At 39.3% G+C, this 27,038-nt stretch overlaps 1 protein-coding gene across 2 annotated transcripts in view; it reads left to right on the forward strand.

Annotated features, from left to right (window-relative positions):
- The first annotated feature begins 597 nt into the window (after window positions 1–597).
- LOC126213457 (ras-related protein Rab-18-like) overlaps window positions 598–27,038 on the forward strand; it is a 289,633-nt gene continuing 263,192 nt past the window's right edge. Inside the window, exons 1-5 of one of the 2 annotated variants that reach the window (XM_049941228.1) lie at window positions 632–731; window positions 822–929; window positions 1,031–1,148; window positions 12,859–13,050; window positions 18,274–18,405. In XM_049941228.1, the coding sequence (XP_049797185.1) occupies window positions 862–929; window positions 1,031–1,148; window positions 12,859–13,050; window positions 18,274–18,405 (510 nt within the window). In that variant the 5' untranslated portion in view covers window positions 632–731; window positions 822–861. Of the gene's footprint in view, window positions 930–1,030; window positions 1,149–12,858; window positions 13,051–18,273; window positions 18,406–27,038 lie in introns of both variants that reach the window. The other variant, XM_049941229.1, reaches the window with a different exon arrangement.

The following is a 27,038-nucleotide window of genomic DNA, read 5'->3' on the forward strand; positions in this document are numbered from 1 at the left end:
GTATATCTCGTAAACTATTTCTGAAGATCATATCACTAAGTATTAGACATTACACTCGATTTCTGTTTCTGATTCCTATAGCTAAACATTTTACTCTGGTATCAGAACAGACGATTCTTTGAAAAATTTTACTGTTTTTCTAATCGTAGCGTACAGACGCACTTTTATTTCTAATTCCACACCAAATGTTTACGTGTGGGAACAGATATCTATCATCACTGAAATAGACTTGTTAAATGCATCCATAAAAGATCTGCGTGATATTTCGTCAAATATCCAGTGGATATAAGGCGCTACCGCTCATTAAAATGAATTTATAAATTCTTAAATTTCAAGGTGTATTACGTATATCTATTTGAAAGATGCACGTCATATCCAACCAGAAAACAGCCGATATGGGATGAATGGATGCCAACTGCCCGGTATAATTTAAAAGAAAAGAACTGAATAGAAACGAGGTTTGTGCTCACACGGAATAAATTTCATTTTTCCCTCATCAAAATAACTGAATAAGAGAAGTTGTTTAACCTTTATGCTGTTGAAAATATCATGTAACTTTCAAAAATCTACTTCTTGTTACTTTTGCAGTTTGCTAACTTGTGTTGTTCAATATGGTGGTATGTGAATTCGTGTAGTTCGCGAATATGTTGTTTGGACGTATTAGTTGCATTTGACTTTGCAAGACGACAACTGTTAATTCAGTCACCCTAAGGATCGTATCTTCGGATAATGTAAACTGGACTGTTCTTCATACTTGTAGCTATTTGCTCTTTGGGAAACGCTTGATTGTATTTGTATCTTTTTTATTTTCGTGTTCTAAGTCTTCGTGACAGTTTGACGTGTGTATAAAATTTACGGATAATGGATGAGGAAGTTCTAACTACTCTGAAGATACTGATAATAGGCGAGAGTGGTGTTGGAAAATCCAGGTATTTTTCCCGGTGCCAGGTTGTTTTTATGTTAGTGATACCTGTTGTTCTTGCATAGTACAATAAGTGAAAAAGTACCATTTTTTAATGTTTCTCCACAGTTTATTATTGCGTTTTACGGATGATAATTTCGATCCTGATCAACCATTAACAATTGGCGTGGATTTCAGACATAAGAAACTAAAAGTCAACGGAAATTGGGTGAAGTTAGCAATATGGGTGAGTAAATCTGACTGGTATTTCACTCTCTCATTTACATTGCAAATAGTAAACTCTCATATGCGGTTTAATGTATAATTATCTATGTAGATTTCATGCAGATGGACCCTGATATCGGTATGAATATGAAAGTGCAGTGAGTAGTCACTTCGAATAAAATTGCCTTGTAATTTGGCATTTTTTTGTCACAAACTATTTTTTTCTGGGATTAGCCCCACGTCTTTTTACCAAACTTTGTATTAGACTAAAACTGCATGGCAAGTTAGGGAACCTAACCCTTCACTCATTCCAGCATAAGTTTGTGTAGGATTTAGATGATGCTTGTGTGTGAAGTGTAAATAGGAATAGATACTACTGAATTAAGAATCTTTATTGACCACTGTTCATACAACATGAATTATGCTTCGTCTTTAGGCACATATCATTTTGAAAACTGGATTATGTGTTCAATGAATAGATACATTTAACGTACAAGCAATTTGTAAATACTATAAATATTAATATAGTGAGTATAATGTTAAACACAAACTAAAGTCACTAAGTTGAAGAGTTACCACATAAAGCTACTATATAAGATGTAAATGGAAATATTGAGTACAGAATTATTCCATGTCAAATCAACACGCCTATTTTACCTCACCCTGTTAGATTTTGCTGAAAGTTGGTATACTTAGTGGGCACTGAGACTAAGAAAAATACCAAACTTCAATTTTTTTATCTCAAACCATTCCTGAAATATGGCTGTGTAAACTTTTCAAAAATCAGCCAAAAATGTGTGAATGGACTTTTTTAAAATTGTCCTAGGAGCTGCCCTAATTGAGCTAGAGAACTAGGAAAGGTTTTATTTTGCATACTCTTTCCAGGGATATACAACAAAACATAGCTTCTAATTAATAACCTTTTTCAAAATACTAATTAATATTTTGATTTAATTTTAATTTTTTTTACAAAAAGTACATAATTGAAAATTTTCAAAATATTTCCATAACTACTTCACACTATTGTAAATCACATGACAAAATATAAATCTGAGATGATGATGATGGGTTCATTGTGAAAAAAAATTATTCCTGACTTGTTTTTTCACTAACGGCCCTAGTTTGACCAAATTGACCTTTAACAAACAGGAATTTCTTTAAAATATACTGAAAGGTAAGTAAAAAAGTATTGGAAATATCAAAACATCACCTTATTAAACCAAAGCTAATCGGCATATTTTATAATTAAGTTGATTGCTTATTTTAATTTCATGCAACTTCACTAACAGTATGTTAACAGATATAACAAAAACAAGAAATTGAGCATTTAACTACAATCTGAAATAAAGTTTGAATAAGTACAAGTATTTACATAATAGTTCTGGTCCATGATGTTTGAAATGGAACTATTAAACAAATTAAATACGTATTGCTTGTTTTTGAGTAACAGGTATCGGTACATAGTTAAATTTAACACAATAGGTACTAACAATAATTTTGAAACAACTTTATATAAAATATACATTAACACTAACGTGAGACAAAAATTAAGTTTTGAGTTGAAAGCAGTTTCCCAATAAATTGTATTGAAACTTCACATATACATTTTAATAAAGCTGACTGGGTTTGGTTTACATCACTTTCATTTAGAATGTACATTCTCCCTGTCGGAGTAAATGGATTCACTTTTGTGAGAACATCCACAACTGACACCCACAGGACATCTGTGTGTGCAGGATAAAAGAATGACTTAGCTGGTCCACATGGATGAAGAAAAGTTATTTTCACTTCATCAAGTTCTTAGTTTTTTAAAACGTACCCAAGCCACCCGTTTCTGCCATATACAGTGGTGACATAGCCTGATACATCTTGTAACTTCAGTTTGTCTGGTGATGTAGTTACTTCCCTCTCCCAACTCTGCATATCACCTGAGAAGTATTTGACAATTAATTTTTATGTAATGTTGGGAATGAAAGCGTGAAATTTCTATGTTCCTTTGATTGTCAATGCCTCTGGCTTAAGAATATTTCTGAAGCAGCATAGTCTTCTTGAGTGGAATATGCAAAATCAACATTTGTGATATTATCTACTGCCCACTCAAATAGATCTCGTGCGGTTTGGATCTGATTTTGGTATGGCCTTTGCAAACTTGCACGAGCTGCCAGTCTCTGTACTGAGCCCCCTACTCAATCACAAGGCCCTTTCCCATGTGCTGTGGCTGAAAAGTGCCACTCAGCTTTTATGTTGAAGTCTTCCTCATGAAGGCAAAGGTTCAGAAAGTTTTTCTTATTTTTATACTGAGCGGCAGAACTGTCAGAATAATAGCTTTTTTGGAATCTTTTGAAATTTGTTAGATATGAAATTAGCTTCTTTTGAAAGGTGTAAACTGCAGTTGTATTGTGCTCCAGGCAATCAGAAACAATGACAAAGCTCATATGCTGAATTTTATCTTCCTGTTTGTACTATATAACAAAAGGATGAATGGTAATCTGTTGTCTTGTTCAGTGGAAACTCTGAGCTTCATCCTGTAGAACTATACTATAATTTTCTGAAAAATCACATATGACAAATTCAGATTCCATAAGGTTTTCTCTTGTGGAGTTAACGAATGTTCGTTGTTGCTTGGCAATGAAGTCATGTCGAATTAGTCAACATCTTACTACAAAATAAATCTATGAATTCTTCAGAAGTTTTCCGAACAATTTCCAGATTACATCGGTCAACTGACATCCACTGTCAGAACTGAACTTGTTCAATTAAGTTTTCATGAAAAGAGTATTTTAAAATTTTACGTATGACAGTTTCTCCTGGGCAGTATTCAGTTTCCCATGTTGCAATCAACTGATGGGTTGAAAAGCATTTTTGCAATGCCCTGCTTGTAATTGTTTAAGCTGCTGTTTGTTACTGTATTTAGTTTTTGCATTTTCTATAATTAATTTTATGTTTTGGGGAGTTGTGCACACTGCGTGTGTGTGCCACTCCGGCCAGCTAATACTCAATGTTTTGGTCTCAACTCGGCAAATTTAGAGAAACCTATTTTTATGTTAGGAAACTTGTCTTTAAAATGCTTGTAAGCTTCTTTAAGGTTACACAAAATAACTCTTTTTGATATTTCCACTTGTTTCTGTAATTGTCACAAATATTTAATACCTGGCATTGCCCTGCTAACTTCATCATTTTCATGAAATGAATGTACAGTTTTGACAGTTCCTGTTGGTAAATACTTCCCTGGTTTTGGGTTTGGGCCTTCCATCAATCCTTTCTCTTTCAAAATTTTTTTGGACTGCCGAACAATGTAATTAGGAGCATTAAATTCCCTCATTATTTTCCTGACAATCCACTTTTCAGGTAAACTTGTAAGAATCATTTTTTTTATTTTTATTTTTTTATTTTTTTATTTTTTTTTTTTTGCTACTTATAGAATTTGTAAAGTTTCTTTTCAGATTTTTAAGAACAGATTCACCAGTATCAGTATCTGAGGAAGAAGTTTCAGGAGCAACAAAAAGTTTACGTGTCATTTATGAGATTTTCTTCACTTTTGATTTGGCGTAATGCCTAGATGTTAGTTTTCTCTTGTCAATTGGGGACTCACATAGTTCTTGAAGTGTTGTGTTAAATGTTTCAACAGCTACTGAAGTTGGAGTGAAGTCAGGGTCGTGGTCTCGGATGATTATCACTAATCCAGAAGATTCTTCTTAAACACTTTCATCACTGATGGGCTCGGGTGTATTTTCCAAGTTGGTTACATCTTTCCTACATGTATCACAAATCTTGGCACCACTTGGTATTTGAGGAAATAATTTGGGCATCCATGTTGTGACATTTCTCAGTTTTTCTGTCTCTAATAAAATTATTTGACTTCAATGGATTACAACACTGCAGTCTTACAGCACTGCACTTTTTACTTGGTTCCATATTTATACAAAAACCACTTATAAACTGTCCTTCAATGTATAGATTTACTTGAAAATAAACTATTAAATATAATAGATACAGACTGGTCAACACAGAGGTAACAATTGATTTGCACTAAAACCACAGTGCACAATAATGCTGTAGGCACACAGTCTTAGTCTGCATTGTTACCTTCTATCTCAACAATGGCTCCAGTCTCTGAATTATTGTACAGACATCAAGCAAGCCCTATGTATACCGTCCTCTACTGACGTACTATCTTAAAGGTCAGTTTGGTCAAACTAGGGCCGTTAGGGAAAAACAAGAGTCCGGAATAATTTTTTTTAACAATGAACCCATCATCATCCCACATTTGTTTTACCATGTGATTTACAACAGTATGAAGTAGTTACGGAAATATTTTGAAAATTTTCAATTATGTACTTTCTGTAAATAAAATAAATCAAAATATTAATTACCATTTTGAAAAAGGTTATTAATTAGATGTTTTTTGTCTACCACTGGAAAGAGCATGAAAAATGCTGCAAAATAACACCTTTCCCAGTTCTCTAGCTCAATTAGGGCAGCTCCTAGGGCAATTTAAAAAAAGTCCGTTGACACATTTTTGGCCAGTTTTTGAAAAGTTTAAATGACCATATTTCAGGAATGGTTTGAGGTAAAAAAACTGAAATTTGGTATTTTTCTTAGTTTCAGCACCCACTGTAAGTATACCAACTTTCAGCAAAATCTAAGAGGGTGAGGTAAAATTTTTATTTGAATTGTGTTGATTTGACATGGAATGACTTTACAGTGATTAAATTCAATTTACAGATTAATATAAATGGTGCACAACAAGCATTCTTAAGATGGTGGACAAAGGTTTTATTTTATATGCCAAGGACAAATTATACATGTGTTAATTGACAGGCCTAACTATTAGCGGAATACAGTTTTAAGAATTGATCTGAACAGTTTTCAGTAGTGTACTGAACATCTTATTTAATAAAATTGCAGCCAAATAGCCATATACAGTTACTTTGCTTAACATTTTACATTTACATTTTACATTTTTGTATATTCATTTATCGATTTCACTCTTCTACTGCGCAGTTCTATGTGATATCGTTCACAGGCTTCGTTACACAGTTCACATACACGTGTTGCGGTTGGGTCATGATAAGTTTTGTTCTTGCAGATTAGATGATGAAAGCCGTGAATAGAAAGTCTAGTTACGACATGTCGCTGTTCGAAGTTTGGTGCTGTCCATGAGCGGTTCGTCATTGCTTCGATGCCATAAGACTCCGGCCTTATTTTTTGTCGTTTGTCCTCCATGATCTTCAGTTGCTTTCTGGAAGCCCTGGTGTGTGGCATCATATATCGAAGTCTGATGTCTTCAATTAGGAATGTCTCTCTCGCTAGTAGGTACACTAGTCTAGATCTTGTTGTCTTTGAGAGACCTAGTGCTGTTTTTAGATAGGTCGATTTTACCTTTTCTAGTGTTTCTAGATTTTTTTCTGTCAGGTGGTCCCATATAACCTCCATCCCATAGGCCAGGATTGGCAAGATTTTTGTGTTGAATAATTTCATGGCTGTTTCTAGACTGAGTAGGCGGATGTTTTTGATGTCCTGTATTGCTATTATTGCTTGGGCTGCACGTTCTGTTGTATGTTTTGTGAAGCATTTGGCTGTTGGTTGCAATGTCACTCCTAGGTATTTAAAGTCTGATGAGATTTTTATTTTTTGTCCTCTGATATTGATTTCCACATTCTTGGGTGTTTTGCCTCCTTTTCTGAAAATTACCATTTCTGTCTTTGTTATGTTTATGTGTAGTTTGTGTTCACTGCACCATCTGTCTGTTTTCTCAATGATTCTCTGCAGCTTCTGTATATCTGTTGAACCTACGGCTATGTCGTCAGCATATGCATATACATACACATCTTCATTTTCTCCAATTCGGAGTACTACTTCAGTGGCAAGAATGTACAGCAAAGGGCTCATTGGGTCACCCTGTAAGACTCCGTTCGATTGCAGAATGGGGTTCGAAAAAGAGAGGTTGTGTGATATTGTAATTAAGTTGTATTCGAGGATTGATTTGATTATTCTTGCCCATACGCTATCTTCTTCCATTGTGTTTTCCAGTTTTCGGACTATGAGCTCTCTTTCCAATAGGTCAAAGGCTTTGGTAAAGTCTATGAACACTGTGTAGAACATTTCTTTTGTAGCGCATCATCGATGTTGTTTAGAAGAAGCCTCACTGCCGTAAGTGTTGATCTTCCAGATCTGAAACCCATTTGTCGTTCTGGGAGATGACTGTCCACAGAGGCTTGGATTTTTTGTGTTATTATCTTTGAAAACATCTTGAATTGAGTATTTTCCAGGGCTATGCCTCTGTACTTGTTTGGGTCCATTGGGTCTCCTCTACCTTTGTAGAGAACTTTTATTGTCGAGTGTCTCCATTGTGTCGGAATTCTTCAAAGTTCCAGGCATTTGTTAAACAGTTTGGTCCATATGTGTTGGAGGGCCTCTTTTGCATCTTTTATATGTTCATTATATAGATTATCAGGTCCTGCTGCTTTATTATTTGTCAGTGCTTTTATTACTTCTTTCACATCATCTTCATTTAGGGGATCCCATGTATTGTCTTTTTCCTTAGTTTGATGTTGTTTCTCTTTCTTTGGGGGTGTTTTGAGTCGTCGTTTGTTCAGTATCTTACTGAAGTGGTCTTCCCATTCCTTCAGGTCTATATTTGGTGTATGAGCCATTTTTCTTGGTCTTGCTGCTATGTATGGGTCTTTCTCTGCTTCTCTTTTTGCCTCGCATTCTATGTATTCTTTTTTCTTCTCTTCTATTAGTTTTTTGTAGATTCTCCTCTCTTCTGCGTACTGAACATCTTAAAAGTATTCACTTTGTGTGCGTGTGCGCGCGCGCGTTACTGGTTTCTGTTAGCTTGTATTTTGGTATGTCATAATCTGCCTTCATTCTAGTGCTGTAGGAGTGTATTTATTCACTGACTACACCTTTCATGCCATTATTTTTTTACAAACTGTACACAGGTTTCCTATGGTCAGGTGTCTGAGCTTGCTAAGGAGATGGTGCTCCCTAGGACCTATTCTAAATATTATGCATAATGTTCTTTCCTGTATTTTCGAAACTGATAGTATGAAACATGAAATGATCCTTCAGTGATGTGCATGGACAATTGTGAGAATTGATCTGCACAGAGAATGCAGTGATATTCTTTCTGCTCTGTTGCAACTCAGCTTCTCTGCTATCTGGTGAGTAGCAACTTTCCTTCTCTAATATTGTTGCATTCCGTAATGGATTTTCCATTGTTTATCACTGACGTGTTTAAAAAGTGTACCATTAATTTCTTTGTCATAAGGTCAGAGCTTGTGTTCAGCATCTGATGACACTTTTTGACTGAATGTTAAGTATAATATTTCTTCCTTCTCTCAGCACATCATTCATTGTCTCTATGAATGTTCACATCCCTCTAATTTATCATCGCCTGCACCATTATTGCCAGCGTTTTCATGTTTCTCATTTAGTGCTACTGGAACTTCGTAATGCAAGTCAGTTGCGTTCTGAAATTTCTTGTTTATGGTCTCAATTCATAATGTGTAATAAAGTTGTTAAATTGTGGGACTCGCCAGTATGAAGAGGACATGGATGACTCCTACACTTAACAGGTTAATGTTGTTAAGTGACTAAACATTTCTGTTCATGTGTTTATCAGCCCTTTATTTTTTTGTAGGTACAAGAAAAGAGACCAAATCAGTTTTTCATGACGAACAGTATGATGGCTGGGAGAGGCGCAATTCAGTGAATTTTGTATTATCATTTTTTGCTGCTAAATATGGTTTTTTCTTTTGTGTAATTGGTACTATGAATATGATTGGATTGATAGAGAACATCAAATTCCAGAGGAGGACAGCTTGGAATAGGGGGAGTGTGCCACACTAATTGGGGCAGCAGTCATTAAAACAAAGGTGTGTTTCGTTGCAGCAGGATCTTCTCATGAAACTTCAATCAGCAAATTTCTCCTCAGAGTGTGAAAATATTTTGCTGGCACCTGCCTACATTATGAGAAATCAGAGCTTGTAAATTTTGATATTACAATTAACATAAGTTCTTCAGTGTGTGTGTGTGTGTGTGTGTGTGTGTGTGTGTGTGTGTAATGTTTTCTGAATTCATGTTTGTTGTAGAAACTGGGATAATTTAACACACATTTTGTGCTAGTTCTGAAACTGGATAAGGTGCCTAATGATTGCTAGGGACACCACCCTGTAAATTGTTTGTCCCTTGTGGAGGCTAGTTTTTTTACCCAGATAGTGTTTTTTAGTTGTAATTGTGCAAAAATCTTTCTTTTTGAGCAAACAAACTTGGCTTTTCAATTGCATGTTTAAGTAAAATAACAAGTTCTGATGTGGGAGGAGAATAATTTGGATCTGGTGAATAATGTGATCAATCTGTATATTCTTAGAAGTATTTCTGTTTGTGCCAAGACAGTTGTTTAATTTTGTGTTTGTTGGATTTGTGTGTAATGGCATCAAAAACTTGCATTTCTGTTGTGGAGCCTGTTCATAGCACATGTGATTATGATCATTCCATCAAAAAAGTGTGTGTGTGTGTGTGTGTGTGTGTGTGTGTGTGTGTGTGTGTGTGTGTGTGTGTTGGGGGGGGGGGGGAATTGGGGGGGTTGAGTTTTCGGTTATACTGATTACGAGGCGTAGTCTGATGATGCTTAATGTAGGCTATATGTAAATAACTTGTCGAACTTTGTTTCTTCATACAAAACCTGCTATTCCTGTAGAAGTCGTCTTAATTTATTGGTTTTTATTTTGGTAATGAATTTGTGTTGTTAATGACATGAATATCAAAGTTGAAGATATTTTCCTCTTTTCACTCACAAATGTGTTATGGTGCCAATTCTAGGGTAAATCTTCACTGAGGAAAGAAGTGTTTGTTGCAGTGAAGCTTGTAATAAGGCTAATGTGTAGTGTCCACACTGAAACCTCTTCTTGTTTTCTGAGCCATCTGGCTGGAGACAGCAGTTGCGTTTATGAGGTGCTTGCTTGGGTGGATGTGTGCACGTTTTTATTTTCTGAGAGGGAGACAGTGAAATATTTGTGATGACCACAATTGCAAGATTGAGAGATTCTCATTGGCTGTAGAACACCATAAACGCACTTCAGCCAGGGCTTGCACACAGAGTGATAGCATGTGGCATTTTTTCTTTAGGGCTACTAACAGAAAAATTTCCTTATACAGAATAGGAAAAATAAAAATACCAGTTAAGTCAGCCACCAAACTTATTTCCAAGAAACTTTATATATCAGCTGTCACTTATATTTATATTCTAGAAACAGAATCTATTAGGAAGGAAAAAAAATGAAAATTTGTTTACTATTGAATGGAGAAATTTAGAAACAGGACACACAAACCAAGGCAAATATTCATCTGTTGAGCCAAATAACAAGCAGAAGATAAGGCGGGATGACAAATATGGGTAGCCCACATTTCAGTAGATTACCTTTTTCGATTAGAAATAACAGTACCTATGGGATGAATGTTACATATGATTTTGATGATTGTCTGAACAAAAGTGTGTATTAATTGTAAGGTCTCATCCTGTCCCACATATAATTTAGTTTCTAAGAAAACTATTCCCTAAATATATTATATATGTAGTGCACATGATTCTTTTTTAAATCTTGCTCTAGGCGTGATATTCTAGTTGTGCTAAATCCTGTATAGTTACTTTACTATATGATGCATAGACCAAACAAAGATGTGTGACTGGGGCTTATATGTATCATAGTCCCTGAGCATATTGGCATTTATTGTTCATATTTTTATATATTAACATACACTGTGTGTTTTAAACATCATTGTGAAAAGGATAGATTGTTACTCATCATAAAGATTACATGTTGAACTGTAGACAGGCACACAAAAAGACTTCCATGTAAGCTTTTCAGCAGTCTGGCTGGAGTGACTGAAGGTAGCAGTTGTGTGTCAGGTACATGTTAGAGTGAATGTGTGCATGTTTCTTTTCTGATGGAAGCTCTGATATTAAGTCTTTTCACCATGCCTATCTGCAGCTCATTGTGTAATATTTCCAGCGAGTTGCAATCTGTCCTATTCATAATATTATTTATATTCTAACTTGGACACTCTGCTGTGTATTTTGTCATATCTATAGCTCACGGAACCTGATACATTTGATGCAATTCACGTGCAGAATTTTGATGCTTATTTTTGTTAGCTGTTTGAGATAAATGGTATTTTGTTCAAAACACTGAACATTTTCTGATGTTGCAAATGCCCTGTCTTTAGCGGAAAAAATTAGTGTGTTCATGTGCTGTCATGATTTCCATCTCTTTATGGAAAAACAATTTTGATACTATACAGATAGTGTCGGAAGTTCCATGCGGCTTTTCGCGGATGATGCTGTAGTATACAGAGAAGTTGCAGCATTAGAAAATTGTAGCGAAATGCAGGAAGATCTGCAGCGGATAGGCACTTGGTGCAGGGAGTGGCAACTGTCCCTTAACATAGACAAATGTAATGTATTGCGAATACATAGAAAGAAGGATCCTTTATTGTATGATTATATGATAGCGGAACAAACACTGGTAGCAGTTACTTCTGTAAAATATCTGGGAGTATGCGTGCGGAACGATTTGAAGTGGAATGATCATATAAAATTAATTGTTGGTAAGGCGGGTACCAGGTTGAGATTCATCGGGAGAGTGCTTAGAAAATGTAGTCCAGCAACAAAGGAGGTGGCTTACAAAACACTCGTTCGACCTATACTTGAGTATTGCTCATCAGTGTGGTATCCGTACCAGATCGGGTTGACGGAGGAGATAGAGAAGATCCAAAGAAGAGCGGCGCGTTTCGTCACAGGGTTATTTGGTAACCGTGATAGCGTTACGGAGATGTTTAATAAACTCAAGTGGCAGACTCTGCAAGAGAGGCGCTCTGCATCGCGGTGTAGCTTGCTTGCCAGGTTTCGAGAGGGTGCGTTTCTGGATGAGGTATCAAGTATATTGCTTCCCCCTACTTATACCTCCCGAGGAGATCACGAATGTAAAATTAGAGAGATTAGAGTGCGCACGGAGGCTTTCAGACGGTCGTTCTTCCCGCGAACCGTACGTGACTGGAACAGGAAAGGGAGGTAATGACAGTGGCACGTAAATTGCCCTCCGCCACACACCGTTGGGTGGCTTGCGGAGTATGAATGTAGATGTAGATGTAGATGAATGAAAATCAACCAATATTGTAGGGAAAGTCATTGAAGGGTACCAGTAAAGAAGTTGCCTAGAGGAACTCGGTGTGAAATTGTTGTGTTGTTTTCATTTCACTGTCATTACACTTCTAATTCATCTTACGAATTTCATTTCAGATGATTGTGTCTGTGTTTGTGTGTTAGCATTATTCTTAAATATTTTGTACCCTGACACTTTCATTCTGTACTTATGTCACGGGTAGTCAACCAGTCAACATACTTACCACACACTTTTCTATCTCTGTTAGTAGTAAAATTTTCCAACCGCCAGTTGGTTCCATAGGACTGGTGATGTATAAGGTAGGGAAGTAACTTCATTGTATAAAATTTATAAAGCAGAGATACAGCAAGCTAAATCACATATTAATAATTACTTAACAAATACGTTGTCAAAATTTTATGAAAACCTAATGAAGTTGTTTTTAAACCACTGCTGCCCACCATGAAAGCTGGAAGGCCCACTAGTGGGCCGTAGGAAGCAGGTTGACTGTCGCTGATCTGCATGATGATCCTCAGAAATTACTATGATGTGCTCCATTTTCAGGATACGGCAGGCCAGGAGCGGTTCCGAACCCTCACGCCGAGTTACTACAGAGACGCACAAGGTGCCATTCTAGTCTATGACATCAGCAACAGGACATCATTTGATCGGTTGGAGACGTGGTTGAATGAACTGGATTTGTACTCCAACAGACAAAACATTGTTAAAATGGTTGTCGGAAATAAGATAGATGTGGTGAGTGAACTGCTTTAGTGATGTTCTCCCAAGGAATTGGATGGTTTTAAAGAGTGGCACCCAGAAAAATCTGAACATACCTTCCTGATAATTTAGCATAGTATATTAGCGTAGTATAAGGCACTTGAAATTGTTGACATCTGTTGTTTTTGTAGCAGACTTCAGTAGTAGTAGTAGTAGTAGTAGTAGTAGTAGTAGGCATTATTTGTCCACGGAAAAAATGTTAGCTAAACTATGTTCATACAGGGTGACTTCCCCCGCCCAAGTGTTTACACACTCTAGGGATTGATTGATGAGTATATGGAGCAAAAAGGTCTAATGAGCTTTTGCCTGCAAGTGCATAGTTTCCATGCTACAGAACATTTATTCAATAATACGTTGTTAGAGAGACTGCAGTGTAATATGTGCTGTACCATGCAGCCACAGTTTCAGTATGTGGTGAAAATGGTTTCCATGTGCCTCAATACATACTTGTCGGTGCTGTAGCATGTGCTGTCTCACACGTTCACATCAGCCAGGCTGCATCTGAAGAGTGTCAAAGGCTGTACGAATATGCTGCTCCAGTGTCTCCACATCTGGGATAGGCTCTGCATACACATGCCTTTGTAATGGCCCCATAACCAGAAATTGCATGAGTCGAGATCTGGTGACAAGCAGGCCAGAAGTTCATTAGATCTTTTTTGTTCTGTATCCTCTCATTGATCAATCCTTGGAGTTTGTACATGGTGTAAAAAATTACCCTGTATACTTTCAAAATTAAATGTGCAAATTGTTTATTGTAGATAAACTCGCAAAATAATATTTTTAAGTATTGCAAAGACTATTTTTACACTGATATACTAAAAACCAGCATCAAAGGCATGATGCTAAAGACTTACTCAGTCCAAAAAGTTTATAGATTGGATTAATAAAAAATAGAGAATTTAAGGTGGTGATTTTAATGCTTCAGGTGTTCTACATAGTCTCATCCACTTGAGTCAAGCACACAGAACGTTCATACAACCACAAGAAACTGTCAGAAATGTCCTTTTTTGGGATGTTGTTTAACTTGCATGTCACAAAGGCTTGGATCTAGTTAAGTTATCAAAGCATTAATGCTTCATTGAGTTTGTCATTTGTCATTTTGTGGTAGGTTTAAATTGCTAACACAAAATCTGGTCGCTCATGATTATTGTTTTCCCAGAAAATAATTCTTTGTTTCATATTCCAATTGAGTCATGTGAGGCCTCCATGTTTTGTTGTTTTTTGTTTGGGAGTTGAGGTGTGTAGGCAAAAATTGCACACACTTTTTTCCCTCTTCAAAATATTCTATAAAATGTCTTGAGTAATTGGTTTAGAAATGTTGCTCCATTGTAACTTGACATGACGACGTTGAATCACAATAGCTCTACATCTGTTGTACATCACTACTAAACACTGCTTACTCACAAGGGACTGGGCGAATGTGCATAGTTGTTACTTCAAGCTGCCCCTGTAGTTACTGTGCCTATGTCACTTGCACACTAGTAATTAAGTCAGTCTTGGAACTTTTTGGATGGATAGTGTAAGTAAAGTAAACAATAAGTTGTACAAATATGTTTGTAATTGAATTAGCTCTAACACACAGCACCAGAAACAGTTCTCTAATCAAACTGTACATTTTTTCCTTGTACAGGGTGTTAAAAAGTATTGCACATTTTGAGATGTAGTGGGGTCCAAAAATAAAAAAAATTCCAGTAAACATTAGCTCCAAAATGCATACTTAGAGGCAGTTTCACAACTGCGAAGATGAAAAAATACTCGTAGCTCATAAAGTATGCATTTTAAAGCCCATGTTAACTGGACACGATCATTCCCACACACGTATTCGGGGGTGGGTCAGGCAGAAATATCCTCATACAGAAAGAGGATCATTAAATAAACATACTGATAGCTCTGCAATGAAAAATGTATTTTTTATATAATCTCCAACTTCTGTGTTCTTCTTCCAACTTACTAAGCCTTCTTATACTCCTTGCAAAGAATTCTTAATTGTGGTCTGAAAGCCAGCTTCATAATTTTTTGTTCACATCTTTGTAGCTGTTTATCTTCATGCCACACAAATGTTCTTTCATAAAATAAAAAGATAAAAATTTCGTGGGTCATGATCAGGGCTGTAAAAAGGATGATGTAGGGACTCCCAAACCTTTTGTCAGCAGTATACAGCAGCAGTTGTGCTGTGCCAAGTAGAGCATCATCTTGAAGAAACTTGTCTCTCCTCTGCCAACCGAGGCATTGCCTCTTCAGTGCAGGTTTGACTTTGTCCAATCATGCCCGAGTAGTGCATGCTGCTTATGGTGTGGTGGTCCTCCAAAAAGAATTACAGATAATTGGACTACTGGCTCTCCAAAAGATGGTCAACATGATCTGTCCATCCAGTGGCTGTGTTTGCAATTTCTTATGCACATATGATCCAGCCTGCTTTCACTGAACGCATTAACGCTTGAACTCAGGCTTGAAAGGATGTATACAAATTTCATCACAGGTTAAAATATTGTCCAAAAATTATCACCTCACTATTCAAATGATTTTTGAGCTCAGTACAAATGCGAAAGATATTCTTTGTGATGAACGGTAAGGTCTCTAAGAGCCCACCTTGCACAAGTCGTACGGTTGGTTTGTTTTGGTTGCTGAAACTAGTGGTGCCAACACTTACTCAACATTCCCACCAATTTATTTAAACTAAAAGTTTTTTATCTTTTCAGATAAATGAGTTATTATGGTCTTTGAATACTGGGGTCTATACTACTAGTGGATGCCAGGAACAGTGATAGTCAGCTACACTTTTATTTTAAAATTTTTCCATCTCTGTATAAAAACTTACAGGGTCTGTGCAACAATCATCACATTGTTGTTTGAGAGAATGTTGTGGATACTTGTCCATTTGACAAAAGTAAGTCAGAATGCTTAACTCTGTTAGCAAAAATTACTTTCTATGAGCGCACACACATCATTGGATGCTACGTTGATGTAAATATTAATTGAACAAATGACTGATTCTCTTCACAAGTTTGGGTTCAGGTTGGGCTCAGGGCAGGCCAGTCCATATCAGAAATGTGTGCCAGTAATGCTGACTTGTATATTTTACTCACCAACCAGTTAAGAGTCCAGGACCATGCTCACAGCAGTCGAAATGTTATTACAAATCCAACACTACATGTCGTACATGTTACGAAAATACAGTAAAAGAACCAGAATTAAATTCTAACAGTACAGTGCCAATACACAATGACTGTGTGCGAAGCAGGCAAAGATCAATTTGACTGAAGATTTGCTACACACACATCACTGAACTTGACTTTGGCAGCTTTGGAAGGCAGCTTGTCCCAGATGGAGTTGTTACTCAGGTGACATCAAATGACTACCGTATTTACTCGAATCTAAGCTGCACCTGAAATTTGAGACTCGAAATTCAAGGAGAGAGAAAAGTTTTAGGCCACACCTCCAAATCGAAACAAATTTGGTCCATTGTAATATGAGACACAATTTAGGTCGAATGAATGACTATACACCTACAGTAGTTCGGTTAGAGTCGTAAGCTTAGCACTTAAACTTAGCACTTATGCTTTACCAGGTAGCCATTGCTATGTGTCAGGCGCTCCGTCCATATTTATACTGGTACCCTTCCTTTTTCACGTGCTTCGTCTTGTTTGAATCGATTGCTTATTTTTCTTTGATCTGATAAGTGCTGTTATCTTTGTTATAAGTGTTTACGTCACTCTAAGCTGAAAATGCATTATTGTACTGGTTCATGCATTGTTTGTCGCATTCTGATACGGTGTGTTTACGAACTGCCGCCGCTCGCGGCACGACTTGCTTTTGTGCGCGCTACCGCCGCTTACAATAAAAAAAGAGGGGAATCATCTCACCAGCGAAACAATGGCAAGAGACTATTTGTTGTTACTTACACTACTGCTTTCTTTGATAATGATCAACAAGAACCAAATAATAGACTGCGTATGGTAGAAGATGTTCTGAACGAGAGTTTAGCTAAAATTTTTCTCTGTTTGAAAATCTTTGCAGACGCCTCTTTTGTACATTACATTCTTCACAGAAATAAGTCATCTTAGATTTAAAAATCTAGTCAATTGCCGTGCTTCATTTCTGACTGCATCACTATGTGGCATAAGAATAATACGAATATAAACATGACATGACATATTTATATTCTTCCGCGTTTGCTGTTCTCTCTCACTAGTTTCGTAGTTTATTAGGCAGACAGGATTTAAATGAGATAGCAGCAAACATGAAAGAATACATGGCAAAATGTTTATGTTCGTATTATTCTCGTGGTGATTCACAGTTCATAAAAGTTCCTATTAGCAACCATCTCTTGTCACAGGTAGGAAAAAATTCAGAACGTAGAGTTGGCCATATTGACAAACATCCCAAACGGTCTTTCCACTTGGTTTTTCATAGTACATTGATAATGCTGCTACATTCGAAGATGAACAATGCGGAATTTGTACTTACTTCATCGGATAATGTATGAAAATGTAGTGGTCGAAAGTCGGGGCGGAGAAAAAGCCAGTCTTCCACCTTTTTTAAATTTATTTACTGACGCAGAGGTTTTGTCGCCAGTATTTATCTTTGTGCCTGCAAGCATGCCTGTGTAGCGCTACATATTTGACCCTTTCGACGGCAGAAGTTAGTTGTGGCAGCACCTACCAACATTTTTCAGAACTTCTGCTTACTTCGCACTCGATTCTAAGCCGCAGGCGGTTTTTTGGATTACAAAAACCGGAAGAAAAGTGCGGCTTAGATTCGAGTAAATACGGTAGTCAAAGTACAAAATCACTGAACTCTCCTGACTGACCCATTCTGCTGTTAGTCCACCAGCTTTTATACTGGTGGGTCCATCTCTAGACACATTGTGTGGGTAATTCCACATTATATAGGGGGTGTCCAGAGACTTTTGCTAGGGTATTTTGTGCATTTATTTAACTATTGAATGACCTCATTGATGGCTTTGATCTATGTACTTTTAGTTTTATTTTGAAGATTTGTCTAGCTTCTATACAAACTTCAGTACTGTATGCTAAATAAACTGAAATGTTATTTAATAATATTGATGTTCTCTTCTGTTTGGGAATTCATTGTGCAGAAAGTGTCCAATATTTATAGGAATCTGGAAGCAGTGTTCCTCTTCTGTGATAATTTGTTTAGCTTACTACGGCCAGTGAACAAGTTTATTGTCGATTCCAGGAACAAGAGCGGCGCGAAGTGACGAAAGAGGAAGGCCTGAGCTTCGCCCGGAGGCACGCAACACTGTTCATAGAATCCAGTGCCAAGACGCGCGAAGGGGTACAGATGGCTTTTGAAGACCTTGTGCAGAAGGTACAGATCCTGCCGTATGAAATGTTATGTAGGGTCATTCCATCTCAGTTTAATAGAAAAAGGCATTTTCTCACCTAGCATCTGATATTTTGATCAAACCTGGCTTATTTGTTCTCCCTGCAGTGATAAGTTAACAGAACAAATTTCAGCATTTCATCTCCTGCTGGTTTTATTTTGTAGCATCAAGTGTGTACAGTTGCAAAGCTTAGCACCCTACTCCTGTGAAAGTTGTATCTAGAGAGTTGTTGTGCCAGGAAATGTGGTTACCAAGATGCATTTTTTCAACACTACATAACTTTTGTTACCATTACTACCATTGCTTTTAAACAAAATATTAGTATATATAAATATGGTTAACTGTTCTTTTGGACACTTTTGAAGAACACACCATTTTGATTCAGCAGCCACTGTGAATTAAGACACACAGGAATTGACATTGGCTATGAACAGGCATTGATCTTAATCAATGGGGAAAATTGAAAATTTGTGCCGGACTGGGAGTTGAACTCGGGTCTCCTGCTTACTAGGCGGATGTGCTGACTGCTGGGCCACCTGGACACAGAGGTCATCACAACTGCGTGGACTATAGTAGCTTGCCTCCAGTCACACCAAAAATTCTCAGCTTATTGTATAATTCAGGTGAGGATGACCAATGAATCACTTCATTATGAACACACACCTACTCGAACTCATATGGAAACTGGGCAAATGGAACTACATTCATAGTGTGTGGATAAGTTAGGAATTAAGGTCTGATGGGCACATGCTAAGCTAGTCCATGCAGTTGCAATGACAACTGTCCGAATGGCACGGTGGTCAGTGCTTTTGCCTAGTAAGCAGGAGACATGGGTTACTCTTATTCCGGCACAAATTCCCCAGTGATTTAAATCGATGCCCACTCACAGCCAATGTTTGTAATTCCTTTGTGTCAAAATATTAGTTACTAAAAACATAAAGACAAAATTCCATGTAATTATTTGTATAAGTATTTTAACAGTAACAGATCTTGAGACAAACTAATACAAAAGCAGACCCAAAATTTCCAACAGAGTGGAAAAGAAACCACACAGAAATAATAACTTCAGGAATTTTATTTTGCCCTGTGATAGCCCATGCTTTTGCCGTTACTTTGAAAACAGACTTTGGAGATTATCCCGTGCCTTTCCTGTGATAATCAGGGTAATGGTGAACAATAGTTTTTCTACAAAGTGAAACAGAAAAATGGGAGTTAATAATTTTTCTCCCCATGTTCAGTTTATTTAATGGTATTAGGTAATTTTGTTTGCAATCCTTGTCTTATTGTTAGAACATATAACCACCAAATTTCAAGACATATTTGGATAAAGTATAAAAAAAAAAGTGTGATTTAATTTCAAAATAGTAGCAAGTTAGAAACCTCCAAAATTTGAAATGCTATAAAATGAAAATGAAGGAAGATAAAATTCTTAAATCTGGTATGCTGACTTAACTCTGTAGGGAGGAAGAGTTTAAGTTCCATTCTAATATGAGATAATGGGTAATATGCCTAGGTTGAATTTACACAGAATGATGCTGATATGTCAGTACATGAGTATTGCTTTTATTACAATTTATTTATTACCACCATAGATATGTTATTTGTGAGTTGCAACTTGCCATTATTGCAAAGTTAAGATTACACAAACATTTAGTTATAAGATTACAGCAAATTAGCAATATTTAACAACACTTTTTTTTACAAGTACGTTTTCACAAAACATTTTTTGTGCAGTAGTGCATTGTTTAGGCAGTCCAGTTTGCTGTTTTGTGTCAAAGAATATGTTCAAACTGTATAGTGCTTTTGGTTAGTTTGAGAACTTTCCTTCTGGTTTCAACAATTCCGTCTACTGCATTACAGTTTGTGAATGACTGAACATTTTAATAGCCACCGATGGAAAATTATCCTGTGTCGTGGAGAGCTTGGCATGTCTGTTTTCCTTATTGTTTGTGTTATAATCTCTTAAAACACTCTTGTTGCTGATTGTTCCATGATTTTCCTTCACTTACATGAAACAGTGGAAGTAGTACTGACTGGAAATTGTCAATGCTCCTAGACACTGTTTATTTTTATTTTATTTTTTTTTTTTTAAATAAAGAAATAGTACATCCTGCAACTTGCAATGGGACCTGGGCAACACCTACTTTAACCAGTGCCAGTTGTAAACCATATGTTGAAATCAAATATGTGTAATACGCATGCCTTAATAAGAATTAGTTACTGTCAGGACATAACAGTAGTTGGCTTTGTCAAGTTACTAACAGTTACCCTCCACCTTAATTTATAATGCAATTTAAAATATGAGGGTTGACTGAAAAGTAATGCCTCCACCTTTGTAACTCTTCAACAGTTGGCAGCATTGGTATGCGGCAGGTATGGGCTTGTTCAGTAGCCTCTTCTCTACAGCTCCAGTTGGTGGGAAGCCTTAGCATTGAACGGTTGTTTTGTTACAGTGTAAAGTATGGAACCTTGCACAAATGGTCAGTCAGTGCGATCTAAGCAACGTGCAATCATTGAATTCTTGACAGCAGAAGGTGCCACCCCAAAGGAGATTCATCAGAGAATGAAAACAGTTTATGGTGATTGTGCTGATTTGAGTACTGTGCGCGTAAGTTTAAAGGTGTTCAGGTGGGAACATCTAACCTGCGTGACAGAGTTGAACGTCCTGTGACAGCAACCACAGAGTTTCACAAGCAAAATGTTGACAGATTGATTCAGGACAATCATCGTATCACTCAGAGAAATTGCAAGCACAATCAGCATTTCACAAGAATGTGTGGGTCACGTTATTGCTTTGCTTGGCTATCAGAAGATCTGTGCACGATGGATACCCCGGATGCTGACTCGTGAAATGAAAGTTCAGACTTGAAATTTGCCAGGAACTCCTCTCACGTTAAAAGAATGAAGGTGATTCCTTTCTCCATTCAATTGTGATAGGAGGTGAAACGTGGGTACACAATTACGACCTGGAGACAAAACGTCAGTCTGTGGAATATCGACACAGACTTGCTCCAGAAAAGAAATTAAAGATGTGGCCCTCACTGCAAAAATTATGGCCACAGTGTTCTAGGATGCAGACGGTGTTACCCGTGTTGGTTTTGTTGATCGTGGAGCAACAATAAATTCAGAGCGTTACATCACAATGCTGCGAACTCTGAAACGACAGCTAACAATGGTCGGAAAGGAAAAGGGAAATGTTTTCCTGCAGCGTGACAATGCCAGACCACACACTTCAAGTGGCCCCCTGGGGGTCCACAACTCTTTTGTGGATACGTGCGTAGCGAGCACGGGACCCCGAGCTAATGTGGCCTTCCTTCCTTTCCGGGCTGCATACCTTCCCTTTCCGCATCCTTCCCCATTGTACTGGTTGTTACCTATCTCGTTTCTTGATAACTGAATGATTGTGGAATCTCATGCGGTATATTGTGGTAGGACCACATTCGCACCACGTGTATTGAGAATAATACGAGTAGTTCCAGCACAATTTCAGCAAGACTTATTTATTAGTAGCTGCTGAAAGATTACACACTGCAGATCTCGTTTGTCTAGGGGTTTTCGAAGTTTTGTCTGCAAAAATAATTACTCCATCAAGCATGGCCTGGGTTTTCTTCTTGTTTGAAATAAACACTACCAGATCCGAAATACTTTCAGCTAAAAATTATATTTATTCGTACTTTTTGTTTAGTAACTACAACATTTTCACTATGTACATTGATTGATAATCTAAATGCATTATACTGTACTGGTCACGTAAACACGTCCATCTCCCTCCAATACCGACAAAGAAGTGGCAGGCAAGCCAAAATGTACCCGGAAGTTGCAGACATTCCTGCATTCTAGATTCTTTGGTCTACTGACCTTAATAAACTCCAAAGATACATATAAATAAATACATATAAATATACAACATTTAACATCTCAAACAAATCCATTATTTATCATAAAAGAAAATATTCATAATTAAATAAATTACACACTTTCTGGCAACATAATGAAGTTACCTTAGCTCTTTACTGTGGGCATCTTACTTTTCGCATGGGATAAACTTTATCTCCGACAGTTAATTACATTACACCATCCCCCATCTTGGCGCCCCCCCCCCCCCCCCACACACCTCCGCCTCTTTCCTTCCCTTCCCTTTCTCCCCCTCTGGGAGTATGTTTTGTGCCTGCCTACGTCCGGAGACGGATGCTCGAAACTGTAACAAAATCTTTGCTTTCTCCGCTTGCAAGTCTTAGTCCTTCCTTTGTCCTTTTCCTTACCTCTTCTCTTTGCCATTTTCTCCGCTGCGGCATTTGAGACCTCTCTTCTTTCCTTTCCCTTTCTCTTTTTTCCTCCCTGTGCGTGTCTGACGGCTGACCCACACATTTCCATGCGTAGCCGGTGACGGGGTAACGCGTAATTCTCCGCCCCGGGTAGACAGGTAGGACACGTACGTACCCCCTGGTAACGGCCAGGCCCAGGGAGGGGTGATTACCCGAGCTGATACCTTCCGAAAGTGCCGATTGGTCCCTCCGTCCGTTTGTCGGGAGGTGTGACCTGAGGTGTGAACAATCACCTAAGGCGGGAGTGCCCTCAGAGGGCCCCCACAAGGAAGGAGCGCGCCATCGGAGACGCTGGTAATCATGGGGATACTTCCGCAGTGGTTTCATCATCTTCTACTATGTCAGCTCACAAGTGTAAGTTCACTGAGTCTCACCCCCAGACAGTTCTTCCATTGTTGCCACAGTTCTTGTTGTTTCTTGGTCTGGCGAAGGTCACGAATTCTCAACGGTCAACCATTTCATTATTCAGAAAGGTGTCGACGCAATTGCAGGTCCTGTAAAGTCTTGTTCCAGATTACGGAATGGAACCTTGTTGTTAGAAACAGTCAGTGCCCTCCAGGCACAAAAATTGCTGCGTACTTCACTGCTCCACACCTTCCCTGTCTGGGTTGAAGCACACCACACTTTAAATTCCTCATGTGGAGTCGTTTATACACGCTCCCTCGACGGATTGTCTGACGAGGAAATTCAGCACTACCTGTCCGACCAGGGCGTAATGGCTGTTCATAGAGTTATGAAAAGGGTTGAGACGAACATCATTCCAACCCGCTCTGTCTTCTTTACATTTACAAAGTTCAACTCCCATCGAAAATCAAAGCAGGCTATGAGATAATTTCCGTTCGCCCTTACGTCCCAAACCCTACGCGTTGCTATCGGTGTCAGCGGTTCAATCACATCAGCCAGTCCTGTTCCAATCTGGTCAAATGTGCTACGTGTGGCAAGGATGCCCATGAGGGTGCTTGTCCACCTCCGTCCCCTCGCTGCATCAACTGTATGGGTGACCACGCTGCTTCCTCTCGAGATTGCCCCGTTTTTAAGGACGAAAAGCTCATCCAGGAAATAAGAGTGAAGGAAAAGGTGTCGACCTTTGCTGCTCGAAAATTATTCGCCAGTCGACAGCCCACTGTGCCTCAGACAGGAAAATACAGCTCTGTCCTTGCTTCTCCTCGGCCAACAAAGGAGGCGGCCACGCAGACTTGCAACCTCGCCTTTAGTGCCACGGTCGTCCGATCGCCCAGTGCAAAGATCGCCCGTTCAACCTCCCCACTTTCGCCTGCCCACTCTATGGCTCACCCTACATCGGGTTCTGCTAAATCTCGAGCCCAAAAGTCAGACACCAAGACTTCGAAAAAGGAGCATACCCGTGAAGATTTTTTACGTACCCCAACTTCACAACCATCGGTTCCTCCTCCATCTAAACATGTTTCCAAGAAGGCTAATAAGAAACCCAGTTCATCTCCTTCTCCGCCAAGGCGTGTCTCATCTACAGCACCACCTGGCGGAAATTGCCCTCGGCCGTCTTCTGTGTCGCCGAGGCGCACTGCTGGCGGCCGATCAACCGGCCGATCGCTGGTGGCAGGAGCTGCTCCTGAACAATCTATGGATCAGGATCTTCTGCCTTCTGCTGAATGCCATTCCATGCTGTCGGTCGCAAACTCTGAGCAGTCGTTGAGTTGACGGCAACCTTGGTCACATTCCTCCATTTTCTGTTCACCCTGTGTCCATTATCCACTGGAATATCCGTGGCATTCGAGCCAATCGGGATGAATTGTCAATCCTCTTACGATCCTACTCACTGGTCATCTTCTGTCTTCAGGAAACAAAGCTGCGTCCCCATGACTGCTTTGTTCTCCCCCATTTTCAGTCCGTCCGATTTGATCTCCCCTCTGTTGAAGGCACTCCAGCACATGGAGGACTCACGATTCTTCTCCATGATACTCTCCATTATCACCCAATCCCCTTAAACACTTCCTTCCAAGCTGTCGCTGTCCATCTTTCCCTTTCTGAATATACCTTTTCTCTTTGTACTGTATACATTCTATCGTCCACACCAATGGCACGAGCTAATCTCGTTCATCTTCTTGGTCAGCTTCCACCCCCCCCCCCCCCCCCCCTATTTGCTGGTTGGGGACTTCAATGCCCACCACCCGCTTTGGGGATTTCTACATCTTTGTCCACGTGGCTCACTATTGGTAGACGTCTCCCACCAAGCGGATCTAGTTTGCCTCAACACTGGGGTCCCTACACTTTTTTCTGCCTCCACAACAAATTTCTCTCATTTGGACTTTTCGGTCGGTACTGTTCCGCTAGCTCGGCGCTTCGAATGGTTCGCCCTTGATGATACACACGTCCTTAGACTGCTGCCTCAACTGCCATATATGCGCCCGCGACGCTGGAAGTTTGCCCAAGCCGATTGGACACTTTTTTCGTCTCTAGCGACATTCGATGACCGTCACTTTCCTAGCGTCGACCATGAGGTCACACATCTTACCAATGTTATTCTTACAGCTGTGGAACGTTCAATACCACGCACCTCCGAATTGCCACGGCACCCCCCCCAGTTCCTTGGTGGAACGAGGCATGCCATGACGCAATACGTGAGCGGCGACGTGCTCTTTGTGTTTTCCGCCACCATCCTACTTTGGCCAACTGTATCTGCTATAAGCAGTTCCGTGCACGATGCCGTCGCGTCATCCGTGATAGCAAGAAGGCAGGCTGGAAATTCTTTATTAGCTCATTTAACACCTTCACTCCCTTCTCGGAAGTTTAGAGTTGGATTCGACGGTTATCAGGCGCGCCTAGTTTCTCCCCAGTCTCTGGGCTCACCGTCGCGCATGATACATTAGTGGACCCCGTCGCAATTTCTAACTCATTGGGTCAAAACTTTTCTGGGATTTAGAGCTCTTCAAATTACTCGCCAGTGTTTCTCCCGAAGAAACGTGCAGCGGAAGTGCAACCTCTTGCTTTCTTCTCTCAAAATCGCGAAAGCTATAATACTGTTTTCTCCGTGCGGGAACTCCAACATGCACTCTTTTTTTCTCGCTCCTCCGCCCTAGGACTGGATGGTGTCCACGTCCAAATGTTGCTGCATTCATCAACCCATAGTCTGCGTTACCTCCTTCGCCTTAATAATCGAATTTCGGCCGACAGTACTTTTCCCAGACGATGGCAGGAAGCTATAGTCATTCCTGTTCCGAAACCTGGAAAGGACAAACATCTCCCCTCTAGCTATCGCACCATTTCTCTCACGAGTAGTGTATGTAAGGTTTTGGAGTGTATGGTGAATTGCCGTTTAGCTTGGTGGCTGGAGTCCGGCAGTCTTTTAACAACTGCCCAATGCGGGTTCCAAAAGCATCGTTCTGCAGTTGACCATCTTGTTGCTCTCTCCACTTATATCATGAACAATTTTCTCCGGAAACGCCAAACAGTAGCAATATTTTTTGATCTGGAGAGAGCATATGATACCTGTTGGAGGACAGGCATCCTCCGCACATTGTTCTCTTGGGGGCTTTCGAGGTCGGCTGCCCCTTTTTCTTCGCGAATTTATGGCAGAGCGCACATTTAGAGTGCGGGTGAACACTACCCTCTCCCGTACTTTCTCCCAAGAAAACGGGGTACCCCAGGGCTCCGTGCTAAGTGTTGTACTGTTTGCCATTGCCATAAATCCAATTATGGATTGTCTTCTTCCTGATGTCTCGGGCTGCCTCTTTGTGGATGATTTTGCGATCTACTACAGCTCTCAACGGACCAGCCTTCTTGAACGACGTCTTCAAGTATGTCTCGATCGCCTCCACTCTTGGAGCATCGAAACCGGCTTCCGTTTTTCTCCCAGTAAGACCGTTTGTGTTAATTTTTGGCGACGTAAGGAGTTTCTTCCACCCTCCTTACATCTAGGACTTGTCAACCTTCCGTTTTCAGACGTCGCTAAATTCTTGGGTCTTATGTTTGACAGAAAACTGTGCTGGTCCTCCCACGTTTCCTATCTTTCGGCTCGCTGTCTGCGATCCCTCAACACCCTCCGTGTCCTGAATGGTACCTCCTGGGGAGCGGACCGAGTGGTCCTTCTCCGCCTCTATCGCGCCTTAGTGCGCTCGAAATTGGATTATGGAAGCATAGTCTACTCCTCTCCTCGGCCGTCTATTCTTCGTTGTCTCGACTCTATCCACCACCGTGGATTACGTTTAGTGTCTGGAGCTTTTTACACCAACCCTGTGGAAAGCCTTTATGCTGAGACTGCTGAACCTCTGCTGTCTAATCGGCGAGCAGGCCTTCTAAGTCGTTATGCTAGCCAT

The sequence above is a fragment of the Schistocerca nitens genome, chromosome 11, assembly GCF_023898315.1.
Source record: "Schistocerca nitens isolate TAMUIC-IGC-003100 chromosome 11, iqSchNite1.1, whole genome shotgun sequence".
Classification (NCBI taxonomy): Eukaryota; Metazoa; Arthropoda; class Insecta; order Orthoptera; family Acrididae; genus Schistocerca; species Schistocerca nitens.